The sequence below is a fragment of the Anas platyrhynchos genome, chromosome 37 (assembly GCF_047663525.1).
Source record: "Anas platyrhynchos isolate ZD024472 breed Pekin duck chromosome 37, IASCAAS_PekinDuck_T2T, whole genome shotgun sequence".
Taxonomy (NCBI): Eukaryota; Metazoa; Chordata; class Aves; order Anseriformes; family Anatidae; genus Anas; species Anas platyrhynchos.
Window position 1 is genome coordinate 4,331,836 of NC_092625.1, and position 13,961 is coordinate 4,345,796.

The 13,961-nt window shown below is 46.1% G+C and overlaps 2 protein-coding genes and 1 long non-coding RNA gene across 7 annotated transcripts in view; 1 reads left to right on the forward strand and 2 right to left on the reverse strand.

Annotated features, from left to right (window-relative positions):
* The window catches only part of LOC140001083 (ATPase family AAA domain-containing protein 2-like), a 21,451-nt gene extending 17,114 nt beyond the window's left edge, over window positions 1-4,337 (reverse strand). The window contains exons 1-2 of the mRNA XM_072032224.1: window positions 4,203-4,337; window positions 266-380 (exon numbers count right to left, since the gene is read on the reverse strand). Of these exons, the coding sequence (XP_071888325.1) occupies window positions 266-380; window positions 4,203-4,328 (241 nt within the window). The 5' untranslated portion in view covers window positions 4,329-4,337. The remainder of the gene's footprint in view (window positions 1-265; window positions 381-4,202) is intronic.
* LOC140001104 (protein N-terminal glutamine amidohydrolase-like) overlaps window positions 1-12,982 on the forward strand; it is a 16,425-nt gene extending 3,443 nt beyond the window's left edge. The window contains exons 1-6 of one of the 5 annotated variants that reach the window (XM_072032251.1): window positions 4,665-4,799; window positions 4,987-5,086; window positions 5,846-5,896; window positions 7,104-7,252; window positions 7,599-7,723; window positions 12,681-12,982. In XM_072032251.1, coding sequence (XP_071888352.1) covers window positions 4,723-4,799; window positions 4,987-5,086; window positions 5,846-5,896; window positions 7,104-7,252; window positions 7,599-7,723; window positions 12,681-12,814 — 636 coding nt within the window. In that variant the 5' untranslated portion in view covers window positions 4,665-4,722 and the 3' untranslated portion in view covers window positions 12,815-12,982. Of the gene's footprint in view, window positions 1-4,664; window positions 4,800-4,986; window positions 5,087-5,845; window positions 6,725-7,103; window positions 7,253-7,598; window positions 7,724-12,680 lie in introns of those variants that run through there. The other 4 variants (XM_072032255.1, XM_072032253.1, XR_011806249.1 and 1 more) reach the window with 4 other exon arrangements.
* Window positions 2,119-3,493, reverse strand: LOC140001106 (uncharacterized). Its single transcript, XR_011806252.1, has 2 exons — window positions 3,363-3,493; window positions 2,119-3,266 (listed from the first exon to the last, which is right to left on the reverse strand). It is a non-coding gene; the product is annotated as an uncharacterized lncRNA (long non-coding RNA).
* Window positions 12,983-13,961: the final 979 nt, after the last annotated feature.

The following is a 13,961-nucleotide window of genomic DNA, read 5'->3' on the forward strand; positions in this document are numbered from 1 at the left end:
GTGAACTGAAAATCACAAGAGCAAGACTATTAAGTGTGATTAATTACTGTTATATCAAGGATACATAGCACTAAGTAGGCCAAACAGCAAAGAAATATAATGGGCACAGGACACACGTGTCTGATAAAAACAGCGAAGTTCATGTGCAGAATGAAGGTACAGAACTGAAACAGAACTGTGTGCGCAAACACATGTATTTGCATTGAAAAAAATTATCTCACTTATGTGCAAGAAATAAGGTTTTAAGAGAAACTGTGCGTTCAACCTGCTTTCCATAGGAGCTTGGTAGCGGTCAACAGGTTTCCTCCGTCGAAGGTTGTAACGCCTTGGAACATCTTCACCGTCATTTTCTTTGTTCTCACTTCCTCTTGCTGTTTGTACTGTACCACAAAATGACACCGAATCGTTAAGTACTTTTGCAAATTATATGAAATCCAAAATGCATTACACAGATGCCTGTAAGTTTTATTATTATCATTATTTTAATGACACAGTGGATCCTGCAAAACCTTAAGATGAATTTATGCAAGTCACGTTTCAGAAATCACAAATCCTAGCAGATGAGCATGCATCTAGACATTGTCTGTCCTCTCTGAAACTGCTGATGGACTTGTCGTCAGCCTCAGTGTTTAACAACAGGCAAAATTCTGTCATATTGCTTAGCTAAGATGCAGATCTTCTGAAAACAGCTATTTCAGAAAGTCACTTCTTAGTTTGAGAAAGTGTTTAATGGAAAGGGTTTTAATAATCTGTAGTGCTAAGACTAAGCACAGTAATCTAAGTCCAAGTCTAGCTCTGCCACAAATTCTGTGAGCAATAATGGGCCAGACACAGGCTTGAAGCTCACCAATGAGAAAACAATGCCAAATGCACATAAGCTTAGGCCATTAGCTTCTGTCAAGTAACCTGAAGTTGTTTCATGAAAGATGGTAAAAAACACAAAAACCAGAGTGCAATTATCTACTGGGTTCTGGTGAATATCCTCTCACGTTAACAGCAGGACACCGAGGAAGGAACGTACATACTCCGTTCACCTACCTGTTTGCCAAAAGGACTTATCTTTTTTTCTTGGAAAGCACCGCCCTCTTTGGTTTTTATTTTTTAACCCCAAAGGTTGCATTGCTTTCTGAACGCAAGGTAGGTGCCATGGGGTATACAGACAGCACACGGAAAACTGAGCGATCAGTAAATGAGTTTGTGATCACTACCATCTCCAGTCCTTGGTGTTCCAACACTTCTATCACAAAAGCATGAATTTCTTTGCTTTATTGCTCCACTAACCCTTTCTCAAGAAACCCTGTGCTCAAGAAAAACCTGGAGGAAAAAAACAAACAAACAAAAAAAAACTTTCAAAACTAAAGCTTCCCTCTCCCCACCATTTTCTTGTGGATAACTTAAGCTTAATATCCTTGGCAAAAAGATATTGCAGCAAAACCTTTCACATAAACTTAGTGTTTCGTGAAAAACAACAACAAAAAAAACCTTTAAATTGAATTGGAATTTAAATTCAAAACTTTGAATTCAATTGAATTTAAATTAAAAAAACTAAACTAATTAAATTAAAAAATTTAAATTCAATTGACTGTTCAGAGGAACAGTCAAGCTTGACATTATACATCCTAGAATTAAAATCTAGTTCGAGTTTTTCTCCCATCTCCAGACCTTGCTAAAGATGCTTATTAGGAGCTCTGTCAAAAAAAAGTGTAAGGCTTGTTATATCAAAGCTTTGAACCCTTCTTACTGCCCTTGACCTTCTTCACATTGCTGCTCCTACAAGGGTGAGTACTATCATTTTTAGTACGGGAGGGAAGCTGTGATATCCTTGATTGGGGGGTCGTTCTGTTTACAAAATGAAGTTCCAGCAAGAGTACATCAAATGAAATTTCACTCCAAAGTCAGAAAATAGACAAGATTTTTCTGCTTCCCGGCACTAACTTTACTAAGAGCTTAGTTAGTGTTTGCTCAAGGTAACAGCAAAGGCATGAAGAAGTTAGAGGAGGGCACTGGTAAGGGCACGTGGGAGAATGCTTTTCTCCCTCCTGTTCTCCGTGCTGATAGAAAGGGGCCTCACGAGATGCTTGCCCTAGCACAAGTTTGAATCCAGGCATCTGAAACAACTCTTGAAGACATTTTTTATTCCCCAGACCCAGCAGAGATGAAACAAGACCTAAAGCTTGATGAGACCAGCCTGGTCTGCCACAGTGATGTTTAATGTTTTTCCTCCGGGAGGCTTAAGAAAGGAAAGAGTGGAATAACTCAGGAGACCTCTGTACACATAGTTATGCATTTCTTTGATGACTTCTCTGCAACAAGCACAGTGCCGTGTACTCGTGTTATTCTTTATCAGCTCTTCTTTTATCTTCACCTTGTCTCAAACAAGGGCACAGCCAGGAACAATGGACCAGGAACCCTGACCATCCTCTGGCTCCTACAAAAGCATCCCAAGTCAGTGAGACAGCAGACACTGAGAAGCACTACGTTACCTGCAGCAGGCTGCCAGCAGGGCAGAACTGGCTCGTATCAGTCACACAAGGCTGAAAAAACACACTCAAGAAGTGAAATTCAGCAGAAGCAAGTGGCTAAACCAGAGCAAGGAAACTGCAGGAAGGAATTTTGTAGTAGTTTGAAAGTTATTTTCCTCCTACTATGGGAAGTGATCAACAATTGCTTCTAAGAAGTTAGCTGTTGGGTGTCTCTAAGGAAGCAAGCAGATGCTCAAGTGCCAGCCAAACAGGTAAGTGTGTTTAGGCTAGGAGCTCTGGTGTCAAGTCCCTACGCAGATGACTCAGGAAGGCTCAGCAGAGAAAAGGGCCACTTCCCACTTTCCCCAAACAAAAAGGGAACTCTGGAGCACACGGGTGTCAAGTACAGGTCACAACAAAACGACCTTGTTCGGCCTGAGGAATCACAGCGGGGTTGTAAAGCTGCAGACAAACAGCCTCCAGAGGGACAGCCGCCGCTTACGGTCTGCCACAGGACTCCTTGGGACTGGAAACTTGGGAGAAGACGAAGCCATCAGACTCCGGTTTACCTGAGACTTTCTGCTGCATGCTCCTTAATCTAGATGGATGAAATACGCAGGTAAATGGCTTGCTGGTATCGGGAAAACTGCAAAAGCTGCTATTGCCGAGTCTTTGCGCACCAGAAAGTCAGGGAAGAGACATTAGGATGTGAACAAGCAGCTAGGAGCAGGATCGCCATCTCTGTCATCTAGGGCACTTCTACATGTCTCTGCTATATGAGTGCTCCAGCAAAGGCTGGCGGTCCTACAAACGAAACAGGAGTGACTCTGTGCCTTGAAGCATGGGAAAGTTCTGCAAAGAGGTGAAAAAACACAAAGAAAGAAACCAAACCAAACACACCTTACAACCTGTTTCATGAGAAGGATTCTGCTTTCGCTTCAGTGAAAACTTTACATTTAACTTCCTCATTCCTGCTCCCACAAGGAAAGCGGGCCAGCTGTTTGCCCTGCCTGACTTTGCACAGCCTTCCCTCACGTGCCACGGGCAGCTCAAGTCCTTGCAGGCTTTGACAACCGCTTCTCATGCACACTGCAACGGCAAAGTGGAGATACTGAAGCAGCCTCCAGCGCCTGCTTGCAAAGAGACGACACCCCAAGGGCTGCTTCCTGCTTAGTTCAGTAGACTTGAAATGAGAAGGGGGAAGAGAAAGAGCAAAACAAAACCCCAGCCTGAACCCAAAGAGCCGAGAACGCTGAGCTCGGCGGCACGGAGAGCTGAAAGCATCGCTCGGAGGCGGGGCTCGCCCTGAGAGCTGGGAGGTGCTTTGAGGTGGTTCTGCTCTGCCTTTGGGAAGAGCAGAGCTTGAGCTCTAGCTAGCTGTGTGTACAGCAGCCAATTCCTTCAGGTGATGCTGAGCGGGGATGGGAGCAGCAAGACGGAGCTGGAAAGGTGTGGATGAAATACCAGACACACGAATCGTCCCTAAGAGCAAATTCGGGCTTTCCCTAACACCATCAACCCCTTAAGGGAAGTCGTAACCACATTACACCCCCTAACTAACGGTTTTTTTACTTCAGCACTAATTAACCCTGATTTTTAGCCTTGCTCTCCGAGCCCCCTCAGCACCCCCCGCGTGCACCTGCCCGCGGGGCCGCCTGAGGGGGTGGGGGGCTGGTGAACGAACCCCCCCCCAAAGCTCCCCGCCCGGGCTCGCTCGGAGGGAACCCCGCGGGAACTCACGGCCGGGGCTGCTCTCTGCCTGCTCGTCCTCCTGCCGCCGGGCTGCAGCGAGAGGAACTCGGAGCTCGAGTCCATGGCAGCCAGGGACCGCCGGCGGCTGCCGGCGCTGCGCCTCAGCACCACCATGGCGGCGCCGCAGGGCCTCCCGGAGGCGCGGCGCCCACTGAGGCGGCCCCGCGGCCCGCTGCGGATCCCTCCGCCTCACACGGAGCCCTCCATCCCCCTCCTCCCCCCTTTCTTCCCTCCTCGGCGCGGCTCCCTCTTCCGGCCCTCACTGAGGGCCGGCCCTCGCCCGCTCTTTTAATTTTTTTTTTTTTTTTGGAAGTATTTTTTAAATCTTTGCCGGCGGAGGGTTACAGGCGGGAGGCGCAGCACCGTTTGAGCCTTTTGGCGGGCGGGAAGCGGCGCGTGCCGCCCCCTCAGGCGGGCACCGCCTCCTCACGGGCTCCGCGCCCGCCCTCAGGCGGCTCCCTCAGGAGCCCGGCCCCGTTCCCCAGCACGGGAAATCTGCCCCCGGAGCATGGCGGAGCTGGATGAGGACCGGTACCGGCCGGCGGTGCCTCCCCGAGCCGCCTGCGCCTACACCGGCTGCTACTGGTAAGGGAGGCGCCTGAAAATGGCGGCCGGCGCCTGACTGGAGGCTGGCGGCACGCTGAGGGGGGGAGTTGAAAACGGAGCTAAAAACCCCGCAGGGAAACCTTCCCGGCCCGGTTTGGGTTGCTGGAAGTGAAGGTGAAAAGGGGATTGAAAAGAAAACGGTGCCGTCGACGGTTGTGTTTTGCAGTGAGGAAAACGTGTGGAAGCTGTGCGACTACATCAGGAGTCGGGGGGAGCGCCCTGTGGAGGAGTTCTACGCGGTTTTCATCTCCAACGAGAGGAGGATGGTGAGTGGGTGAGTTGTGCGCTCCGTGGGGGTGGTAAACCAGAGGCGGGGGGAGGTGGGAGGCGCTTTAACTACCCCAGGCCTTTTAAGTACAGCCTGGGGTAGGTGAGTCTTGGCCCCAGGCCCCCCTGCAGCAGCTGAGAGGCACGCAGGCAGCAGCACCTGGGAGCATGAAGAATTTCATTTGTTTCTGGCCTCCAGACCCCACGCAGTATTTGCTCAAGACATCAAGGCAACACCAGAACCTGAGAAACAGTAAAAGGAAACAGCTCGAACTGCTGCACCAGAAGAGAGCCCTGCTCTCTCCTCTAGAAGCCCCAAGGATAAGGATACCCTCAGGGGAACAAAAGGTTCATGGCATTCTTTCCAAGCTTAAAAGAAGTTGCCCTAAAACAACAGATCAATCTTAATTAAAGGTTAAAGGTTGGGCTAGATGATCTTAAAGGTCTCTTCCAACCTGAATGTTTCTATGAATGTCCTTACCTGACACGCTTGGATTGTGGGAAGAAGGAATCACGGTGCCCCTAAGGGCTGTGGGATGATTTTTCCCTGTCATCCATCAGGTTAGGGGGAATATTACATTATATGGTCCAGAATAGCGTCCAGTTTAATGTTTCTGAAAGATAAAAACTGGAGCAAGCTTTCTGACAGCAGCACTGATACAAGCTGATGAAATGCAGAGTTTAGCAAAGAACTTACCCAACGTGAAACTAATCTCTGTAAGTCAGGAGTGGTTTATGCCAAATTGCTTAACTTTCAGGTCCCGCTCTGGAAACAGAAGTCAGGGCATGGAGATGAGCCTGTTGTCTGGGTAAGGCCCTCTGTTCTTTCTTTGTCAGTATTTAAGTGCGTGCCTCTGCAGCTGAGGTCTGCAGGATCAGATGTGGGTAGTGTTAGATACCTCTGCTGGAATGAATTTAGGTTTATGTCCCCCCTGAGCATCAGGAAGCACTCTGTATGTGCCAGAGGTCCCTTCCGACCTCAGCCGTCCTGTAGTTCTGTATTAGTATTTATTATTCTTCTACAGCAGCCTAAATGCAACCCTTTTATTGTTCACAGGGAAATAGCAGTGAGATGGCCCATAAAACCACCAGGTGACAAAGCTTAGTTAGCATCGGTAAGAGTGCACAACAGTTCTGTGAAAATTACTGTCTGGTTTTGTTGGGGCCCGCCAGCTTTGTAGGATGTTAAATAGATGTCTTGTAACAAGCTGACGGGTGAAAATATCCATATAGGTCTGACATGGGATGGAAAAACGTGAGCAATACATGTCTTCAGGTGCCAGCTTGTATGTAAGCTCTTCCAGAGTTTTTGGCGTGTCATTTAATTTAATGTAGTTCAGTAGTTGCCACTACAGAATTCCTTTTAAAGATGTGTAGTTATGGTTATACTGTATGGGAGGGAAAAAATAAATTTTGCATGGCAATTTGTTTCAGAAATTCTGTTTTAAAAAAAAAAAATCTATGAATTTCTGAAATTCTGTCCTTACAGAATCATTTTCTGGAAAATTATCAGTGTGTTTATATTGTACAAAAGGCTTGGTTTAAAAAGAGGTCCAAGTGTTATCGGGATGATCTGAGAAGGAATAGGAGTTAACAACAACTATCTTCAATTTACTTTTTGGAAAACTGCAATGAATGTAAGTAACTAACACTGAAAATAATAACTGGAGTTTCTCCAACCCCCTGCCATACCCGTGTTTCCTACATGTTAAGGAATCAAAGATGTGGTATGAGGACTAGCGTACTCTTCAGGTTAGCTGCCCAGGCTGATATCAAAGAAGGCTACAAGTAATGGGGAGAATAGCAAGGCTTACCAAAAGGCACGAGGGCTGAGGCAGGCATTAGGAAACGTCTCTCCTGGTGCTGGAACATCACAGGCGTGATACCCGAGCATCAGAAAGCAGTCTCTAAAGAAGAGAAGCTGTAGCCTCAGCTTCCAGGAGGCTTTTTTTCTACTCCCTGTGCCGGTTTCTGGTTAACAACTGTTTAACTCCTGACAATTACCGTTCTTCCCAGGACTACCACGTTATCCTACTTCGTGTCTCCAGTGGGGAGCAGAACTTCATTTATGATCTTGACACAGAGCTGCCATTCCCCTGTCCTTTTGACGGGTACAGCACGGAGGCCTTCAGGCTGGATGACAGCCTTCATCCTGAATTTCACAGGTGAGGACAAAAAAAATAAAGATGAAGAGCATGAATTTTATTTCATGAAGTCCAAGTTGAAGTTGTCTCTGTGGATATATACTGATAGAAGTCTTCTGTTATACTCCAAGAAACTCAATGCACTGCATTATTTTTCTAAAGCTCTTTAATTGCTGTTGTTTAATCATCAAAAGCCTTTCCTTGCTGATGTTTATTCTTAACAGCCCAGCAGCTTAGCCCAGTGTTTCTGAGTGGAGTATTTAACTAAGCTAAGGCTCCCTGGGAGGAAGAAAGGGCTCTTCTCCAGAGTGGCTAATGCAGCGTTATGTACATATATCTCTTGATACAATTGTGCATTGTTGTTCAGGAAAATCCGGATGATACGAGCAGATCTGTACCTGGAGACGTTTGCTTCGGACAGATCTCACATGAAAGATGCAGATGGGAAATGGCAGAAACCTCCTCCCTCGTACCCCTGCATTGAAACAGCAGGTGAGCTGGCAGGACTCCTTTTTCCTTTTAACAGAGTTGAATGATTCAGTCAGAGGTGGGTGCAATAAATAAATGTGCTTTTGGACATGTGCTTTGGAAGCGTATCCAGCCAGCACAGTGTGTGGGGACAAAATGGGGCTCTGCAGTGCTTGCCTTTTCCGAACATGTAAAGTGTAGCGTGCTTCCTGGCAGCTGCCACTGCTGTTATCAAACACGAACTGCTGGTCTTCAGAAACTGAGCAGAGAGTAAGAGGTATGAAATGTTGCAGTGGGGAGCTGAAACAGAGGCCAAGCAACCTGCCTAGGGTTGGAAAGGGAATTTTTAACACGGTGATTACCCCACTTTTTTTTATCACACGGCGTTTCAGCTTACTCGAACCAGGTGTTTGCCAAGCTGGCTAATGTTTGCCATGTGCTTATTCTCTCCTTTTCTTCCCAGATGGAGAGAAGTGTGGTGAAGTTTTGTTTTGGTGGAGTTTGTTGATGCTGTGCACGTTTGGTTTTGCTGCTTTTTTAATAATACAATGCTACCATATATTTCTGTTAGAGAAGGTGGGGTCAAAGGAACATGTCTTGTGTCTAGAGCCAAGTTTATTGTGGTTTTAAGCTACAGGCAAGTTAATTCACAGTTTTTGTGTTGCTTTCTAAGAAAGTTTGGCGTTTCACTTGGGTATAAATGAGTTATGAGTGGGGGCGGGAGCACAGGTACAGCCTTGTGAAGCATTTTTAGAAATTCCAGGCTATGAAACACCTGTCTCAGCCAGCCCCCAGGTCATCCTTGGGATGTTGGTAGGTAGCTAAAGATGCAGAGACTTTGATTGCTCCCATACTTCATTCCTTAGCCTGTACCTTGCCAGGCTGGGAGGAGCATCCCCAAGTCATCCAGTCCAGACCCTGCTCAAAGCCGGTGCAATTAGACTGAGGGGCTTTAAGACTCTGTCTGGTCTAGCCTGGAACAACTCCAGGGACGGCCATTGCACCACCTCTCTGGGCACAGTGTTCCAATATTTGATCCCAGGCATGAATTCAATACAATTCCAGTATGCAACCAGAGTTTCCTGTGTTCCCACTCGAGTGCTTTGCTTCTTGTCCTGTTGCCAGCCACCTGGAAGGCTCTGAGTGCACCTGTGGTGATGTGCTCTTGTCTGGGCAGTCACCTGGGTGTTGCAGGGGACGGTGACTGCTTACCCTGCGCCCACCCAAGGTGGAGGATCGCTGACTGGGTAGCTCTGGGATTGGGGTCAGAACAGGAGGAGACTCTGTCAGGTCTAGGACATCTCGTTCACACTGCCTTTCGCTCAGTGCAAGTTTCTCAGGCTTTGATTTTGTTTTTCCTTTCCTCACCTGAGGCACCTCGTAATGGTGTGTGCTTCAATGTATGCACAGTCTTATCAGGCATAAAGCACCTGATTTCAAACTTGATAGGAAGCCAGGTGGCTGACCTTTGGTTAGTGTAAAACAGCCTGGGACATTGATGTTCATCCACGCCAAATGCCTTTATGGATAATTGCTTCCTCCCCACTTAGAGTACTCTCTTTTCCATGCTAATTTGTGTTTGTGGAAGATTAAATTGCTCGCTGCTGGTGTTAGAGGTGACTGTAATTTAACAGCTGGCGGAATTGATCACGTATATGGCTTTAGTGCCAATTTATTTGTGAGATCAGAGCATTACATTACTCCTTGAGGTTATATTGCTGTCATTTAGAGAAGCCAGAGTTATAAGCTCTTGAGAAGATGACTACAAAAGCTTATCAGTTACAAGGACTCATATTACATCTATTTGGTCTGTCTTTGATGCTAAACAAATGCTTGAAGACTGAAAAATAGCATAAATACATATATTTTTTTTTAATGTATATGAGCATTGTACTGTTAAAAAGAAATGAGCTTGTGAACTTAGGGTATTTAAAGAAAATCAGCGCTCTGGTGCTGCTGCGTCTTAAAGGATGTTAGTTACACTCAACACACCCTGCTTCACTTATCCAGTGGGGGTTTAAAGCTTTTAGTAAACTTAAAAAGATTGGAGGTTTTGTTCTTGATACTGAAATATTGCCTCTTCAGGGCAGAGCAGCTGCTGAGCCCAAATAGAGCACTTTGGGCAAGGAAATTCTGTAGCATTTAAGTCAAATGTAGGCCAAATAGGGTAATGTAAATACCCACTGTGGTGCTGGGACAAGGCACTGGGACCAGTGATGCCTTTTTATGAAGTTTACCAGGAAGTGTTAAAGGACTGTGAAATTCCTGTTGGAATTCAACCAATAAACTATCAGGAACCAGTGAAGCATTTTTTTTTCCTAATACTAACTCAAAAGGAATAATTCTTGTGTTGGAGTAAGTCTTGTGTTGGCAGTGCTCTGGCCTCTGTTCCTCTGCTGCAGGTGCTCATCCTGCTTTTTTAAATAAAACTAAACAAGATCTGTTTTGAGGTGTGGATTCACCATTCTGGAGCTGGCTAGCCCAGCCTGGGGTTTTCTTTTAAGTCTTCCTCCTACAAATGAATGAGGTTTGATTCTGCATGGTTTAAGTCCCGATGAGATCAGCCCTCCTTGCTGCAAGCCTGTGTAAAATCCAGCTTGCACCCTGCAGTTACTCAGGTCTTACTGCTTCGATACAACTGGTAGCACCAGCTCCTAACGCTGAAAAGCCTCACTTTGATTTTCAGTTCTCCCCAGGTGTTTGGCAGCACACAGGCAGAATGGATGTGTAAAGGCTTTTTGTTCTTTTTATTACTACTGAAATCCCTAGAAGCCATGAATTCTGGGGGTTTATTTCTGAAGAATGCAGGTAGGGCAGCTGAGGAACTGTGTGGGTGCCGTGTGTGATGCGTTTCTGTAACGGGCAGCTGCTAGACAGGGCAGGCAGGTGGCTGCAGTTCCCTTCTGTACCTTCTCCACAAGGTAATGGCAGGATCCTAGCAGAAGGAAAGAAGGACTGATACAGATCTAAGCAGCTCATGCGTGCTATAACCTGATTCCCATTTGAAAATAAAACTGTTGTGAGAAACACCTCAAATAATTTTCTTCAGACAGGATCTTCTGTGAAGTTATTTTATTTGCGAGTGCAATGGCATGCGGCCTGTCAATCAGGAGCGCATTTCAGTAAACAAACCATAACCTTTTATTCGCTATTACCCGATGCCTGATCACCTCCCCTGTTTCCTCACTGAATCCTCTCTGGATTTATTCTTCGTTCCCCCTCAGCCACTAGATGCCCTAACTATTTGACTTCTCTTTTTCTATGAATTTTAATTTATTTTCCAATCCTTTCAAGCCCTGTTTTCCCAGAAATTCAAATAGCTTGTTAGTGCCTTCCTTCACAGCTGTTTTCTCCTGTCCTAACAATAGAAGATCATCCATATATTGTTACAGCAACACCCCCTTTGGAGGTTGGAATTACTCCAAAAACTCCTGTTGGCAGATGCCACAGGTATCGTGGCTGTTAGGCTGTGCACTATCGGATGGTGTTTTTGTTTTGTCCCTGCTCAGGGCAAAAGTGTCAGACTTGATCAAAAAAGAAATGAAAACGTGCACGGATCTCGGAATGCACCAGGTAGGTCTCACGGACTGTAAACAAAGTGAGTTTGGGCAAAGAGGAAGCCTTAGCTCTGTGCGTGCCCAAATGCAGACTAGTGTAACACCTACAGCATCAGAGGAGGACTGTGAGCGTGTTGTAAATCTTAAAAATAAACAGGAGATTTTTCATTATTATTTTTTGCCACTTTTTATCTGCTTCAGAAAAAGGCTTTTGTGGTGGTCTGTTTTTGCGGAGCTGTTGGCTAAAGCTGTAAGGTCTCACATAAGTGCACAGCCTTTAGATGTGACACGTGAATAACAAGGATGACAAAGGGGGACTTCTGTCTCCTGAACCAAAGGAGATGGGAGAGCACTACAGGCAGTTACATGGCTCTCATACTGCTTTAGTGCCACCTACTGACTGGTCTTTAGACCATCTGCTCTTCGCGGGACGGTGAAGCTTGTTTCTTCTTCTTGCTTGCCTGTTACAACAGGTTTTGCTCTCATTAAACTCCTGATGCACTGTGTTATGCCCTGCCACCACCCTCCTGACTGTCAGAGACTGTTTCCCTTCCTACAGACAGTGTGACAGCAGTTCCCAAGTTGCTAACAGCAGCTGCTTTGGTTGTGACTCTGCTGGAACAATCCCCCTTGGGCTTCTTCACCATTCGCAGAACATTTTAATTAAATTATTCTTCTGCTATGCTCAGTGCACATAAAGCAGGGACTTGTTTATCTTTCAGATCTTAAACTACATGAGTAATCACATTAATTGTAAAATAAAAGCATCTGAGAGGAAAAGACAAGCTGGGGATTGGAAAACAAGCTTACCAGGCTACCTGCATGCTGGAACTGTTATCCTCTGCTGGTTGTTCTGGAGTTCCAACAGAAAATTGCTGGGCTTGTGCTATTTTAAATCCCCACATAGTCAAGTAGAAAGTGGCCTAGTGCTGGCACTTGTGGCAGCAGTGGGACTGTGGTTGAGAGAGTTTTTGATGTTCAGTACCCAAAGGGGCTGACAAGGAAAAGGTCAAGTTAGGGGCCAGACCTTGCAGGTGCTGAGAGCTGGGGCTCAGAAAATCCCAAAGCTGTGCTGCGGTGTAGATATGGTGCAAACAAGAGGGCTGCAGGGGCTGCGTGTTGGCTGGGACTGCTGGGTATGGGATTCCCAAACGTTGTCTTCCCTTCCTCGCTTACACTATCTGTAATGGTGAGCCTAATTACACAGGCTTTTTGCAGCTGGAGCAAATTCCATTTCTATGGAATTTGGTTCTGGTGGCTCTGTATGGTCTGCAGAGCTGTTGGACTGCTGCTCAGCAAGTGTGCTGTGAGCTGCTCTGAGTTATACTTTCAAACGGTTTTTCTTGGGATTTTCATGGTAGCTGTATGTGCTACAGAAGCTGAATCGGGAACTCTGACATTTCACTTCTCTGCTCTTGTTTTAGATTCCAAGATGAACTTGGATGATTTCATCGGTATGAATCCCAGAGTGGGCTGGGGCTCAGTGCTGCCCTTATCGGACTTTGTGCGCCAGTTTGGCAGACAGACTCATCTCAGCTGCTCCGTGAAAGCACAGTGAAGTAAAGAAGCTCTTTCTGCTGCAGGTTGCAGGTGGTTTGATTTGTTTTGCTGCTCTTACATTGTATTTATGAATGGTTTACATTTCTTTATATGGAATAAGCGTTTGGGCAAATACAGTACCCAGGGTACACTGAACTGAATAAAGTCTTTTATTTTTATTACAAAAGAGTCAACTTCTTTTTTTTTTAATAAATCAGATCAGAGGTTGACATCCCACCATAAACGTGTTGCTCTGTTGTAAACAGAGGCCACCCTTGCAGCTCCCCCCACTACCAAAACCTCGCCACATAAACCCAGCACCTGGGCGTCACTCAACAGAGCCATTGAGCTGTAGAACATCAGGTTGTCATCCCTCCAGACATGAGTTTGCTCCTTGATTAAACTACTGAGCTGGTTCCTGGTGGCTGAAATCCATGGCACGCTCCCTTTAGTGAGGCTCAGATAGGAGAATTTGCCACGTTTGGTCTAATTTCAGGATCAAGGCTGTTAAGGAGAACAGAGACAACCATTATTCAGAATGTAGAAGTTAAAAATCAGCATGAAGAAACGTTCCTTTTTCTCTTTACTCACTCTTTAGCTTGTCCTTTCCCACAGAGAAGTCCTGACTTTCTGTAGTCCATTCCTATTACAGTATTTATGTGCTGAGAGTCCCCGTGTGGTGGCTTTTTGGACTCGGTCACCCTTGAATTAGGCATTGAACAAACAGAAAAAAGTTCCTCACAGTCCCACTCTCTCCTGGCTTCTCTGTGCTGGTGGTCACTGGAAATTCTCCAGTAACCCAACACTACAACGTTTGCTACTGAAAATGTTAGGGCAAGGCCTTGACGGCCTGACATCCACGCTGGGGTCACCCTGTCCCATGGGTCGGTCCTCTCGCTTCCACCAAACTATGGATGCAGTGAGCTGGGATGGGACAGAAGACCCATGTCTGTCCTGCCTCTTTCTCCTCTGCTGCTTCCTTTTTGTTAAGAATATCATTTATTCAATTCAACCTCTTTTATGTGCCTGTTTGGGACTTTAGGGGAAAAAAAAAAGCTCTATTTTTCTGACATGCATTTTCTCGGTTGATGCATTTCTGCAGGCCTGTCTCGTGGAAATAAAATTTTTCAGTTGGCCAGCAGAGAGAGCAGTCAGCACGCAGCAAG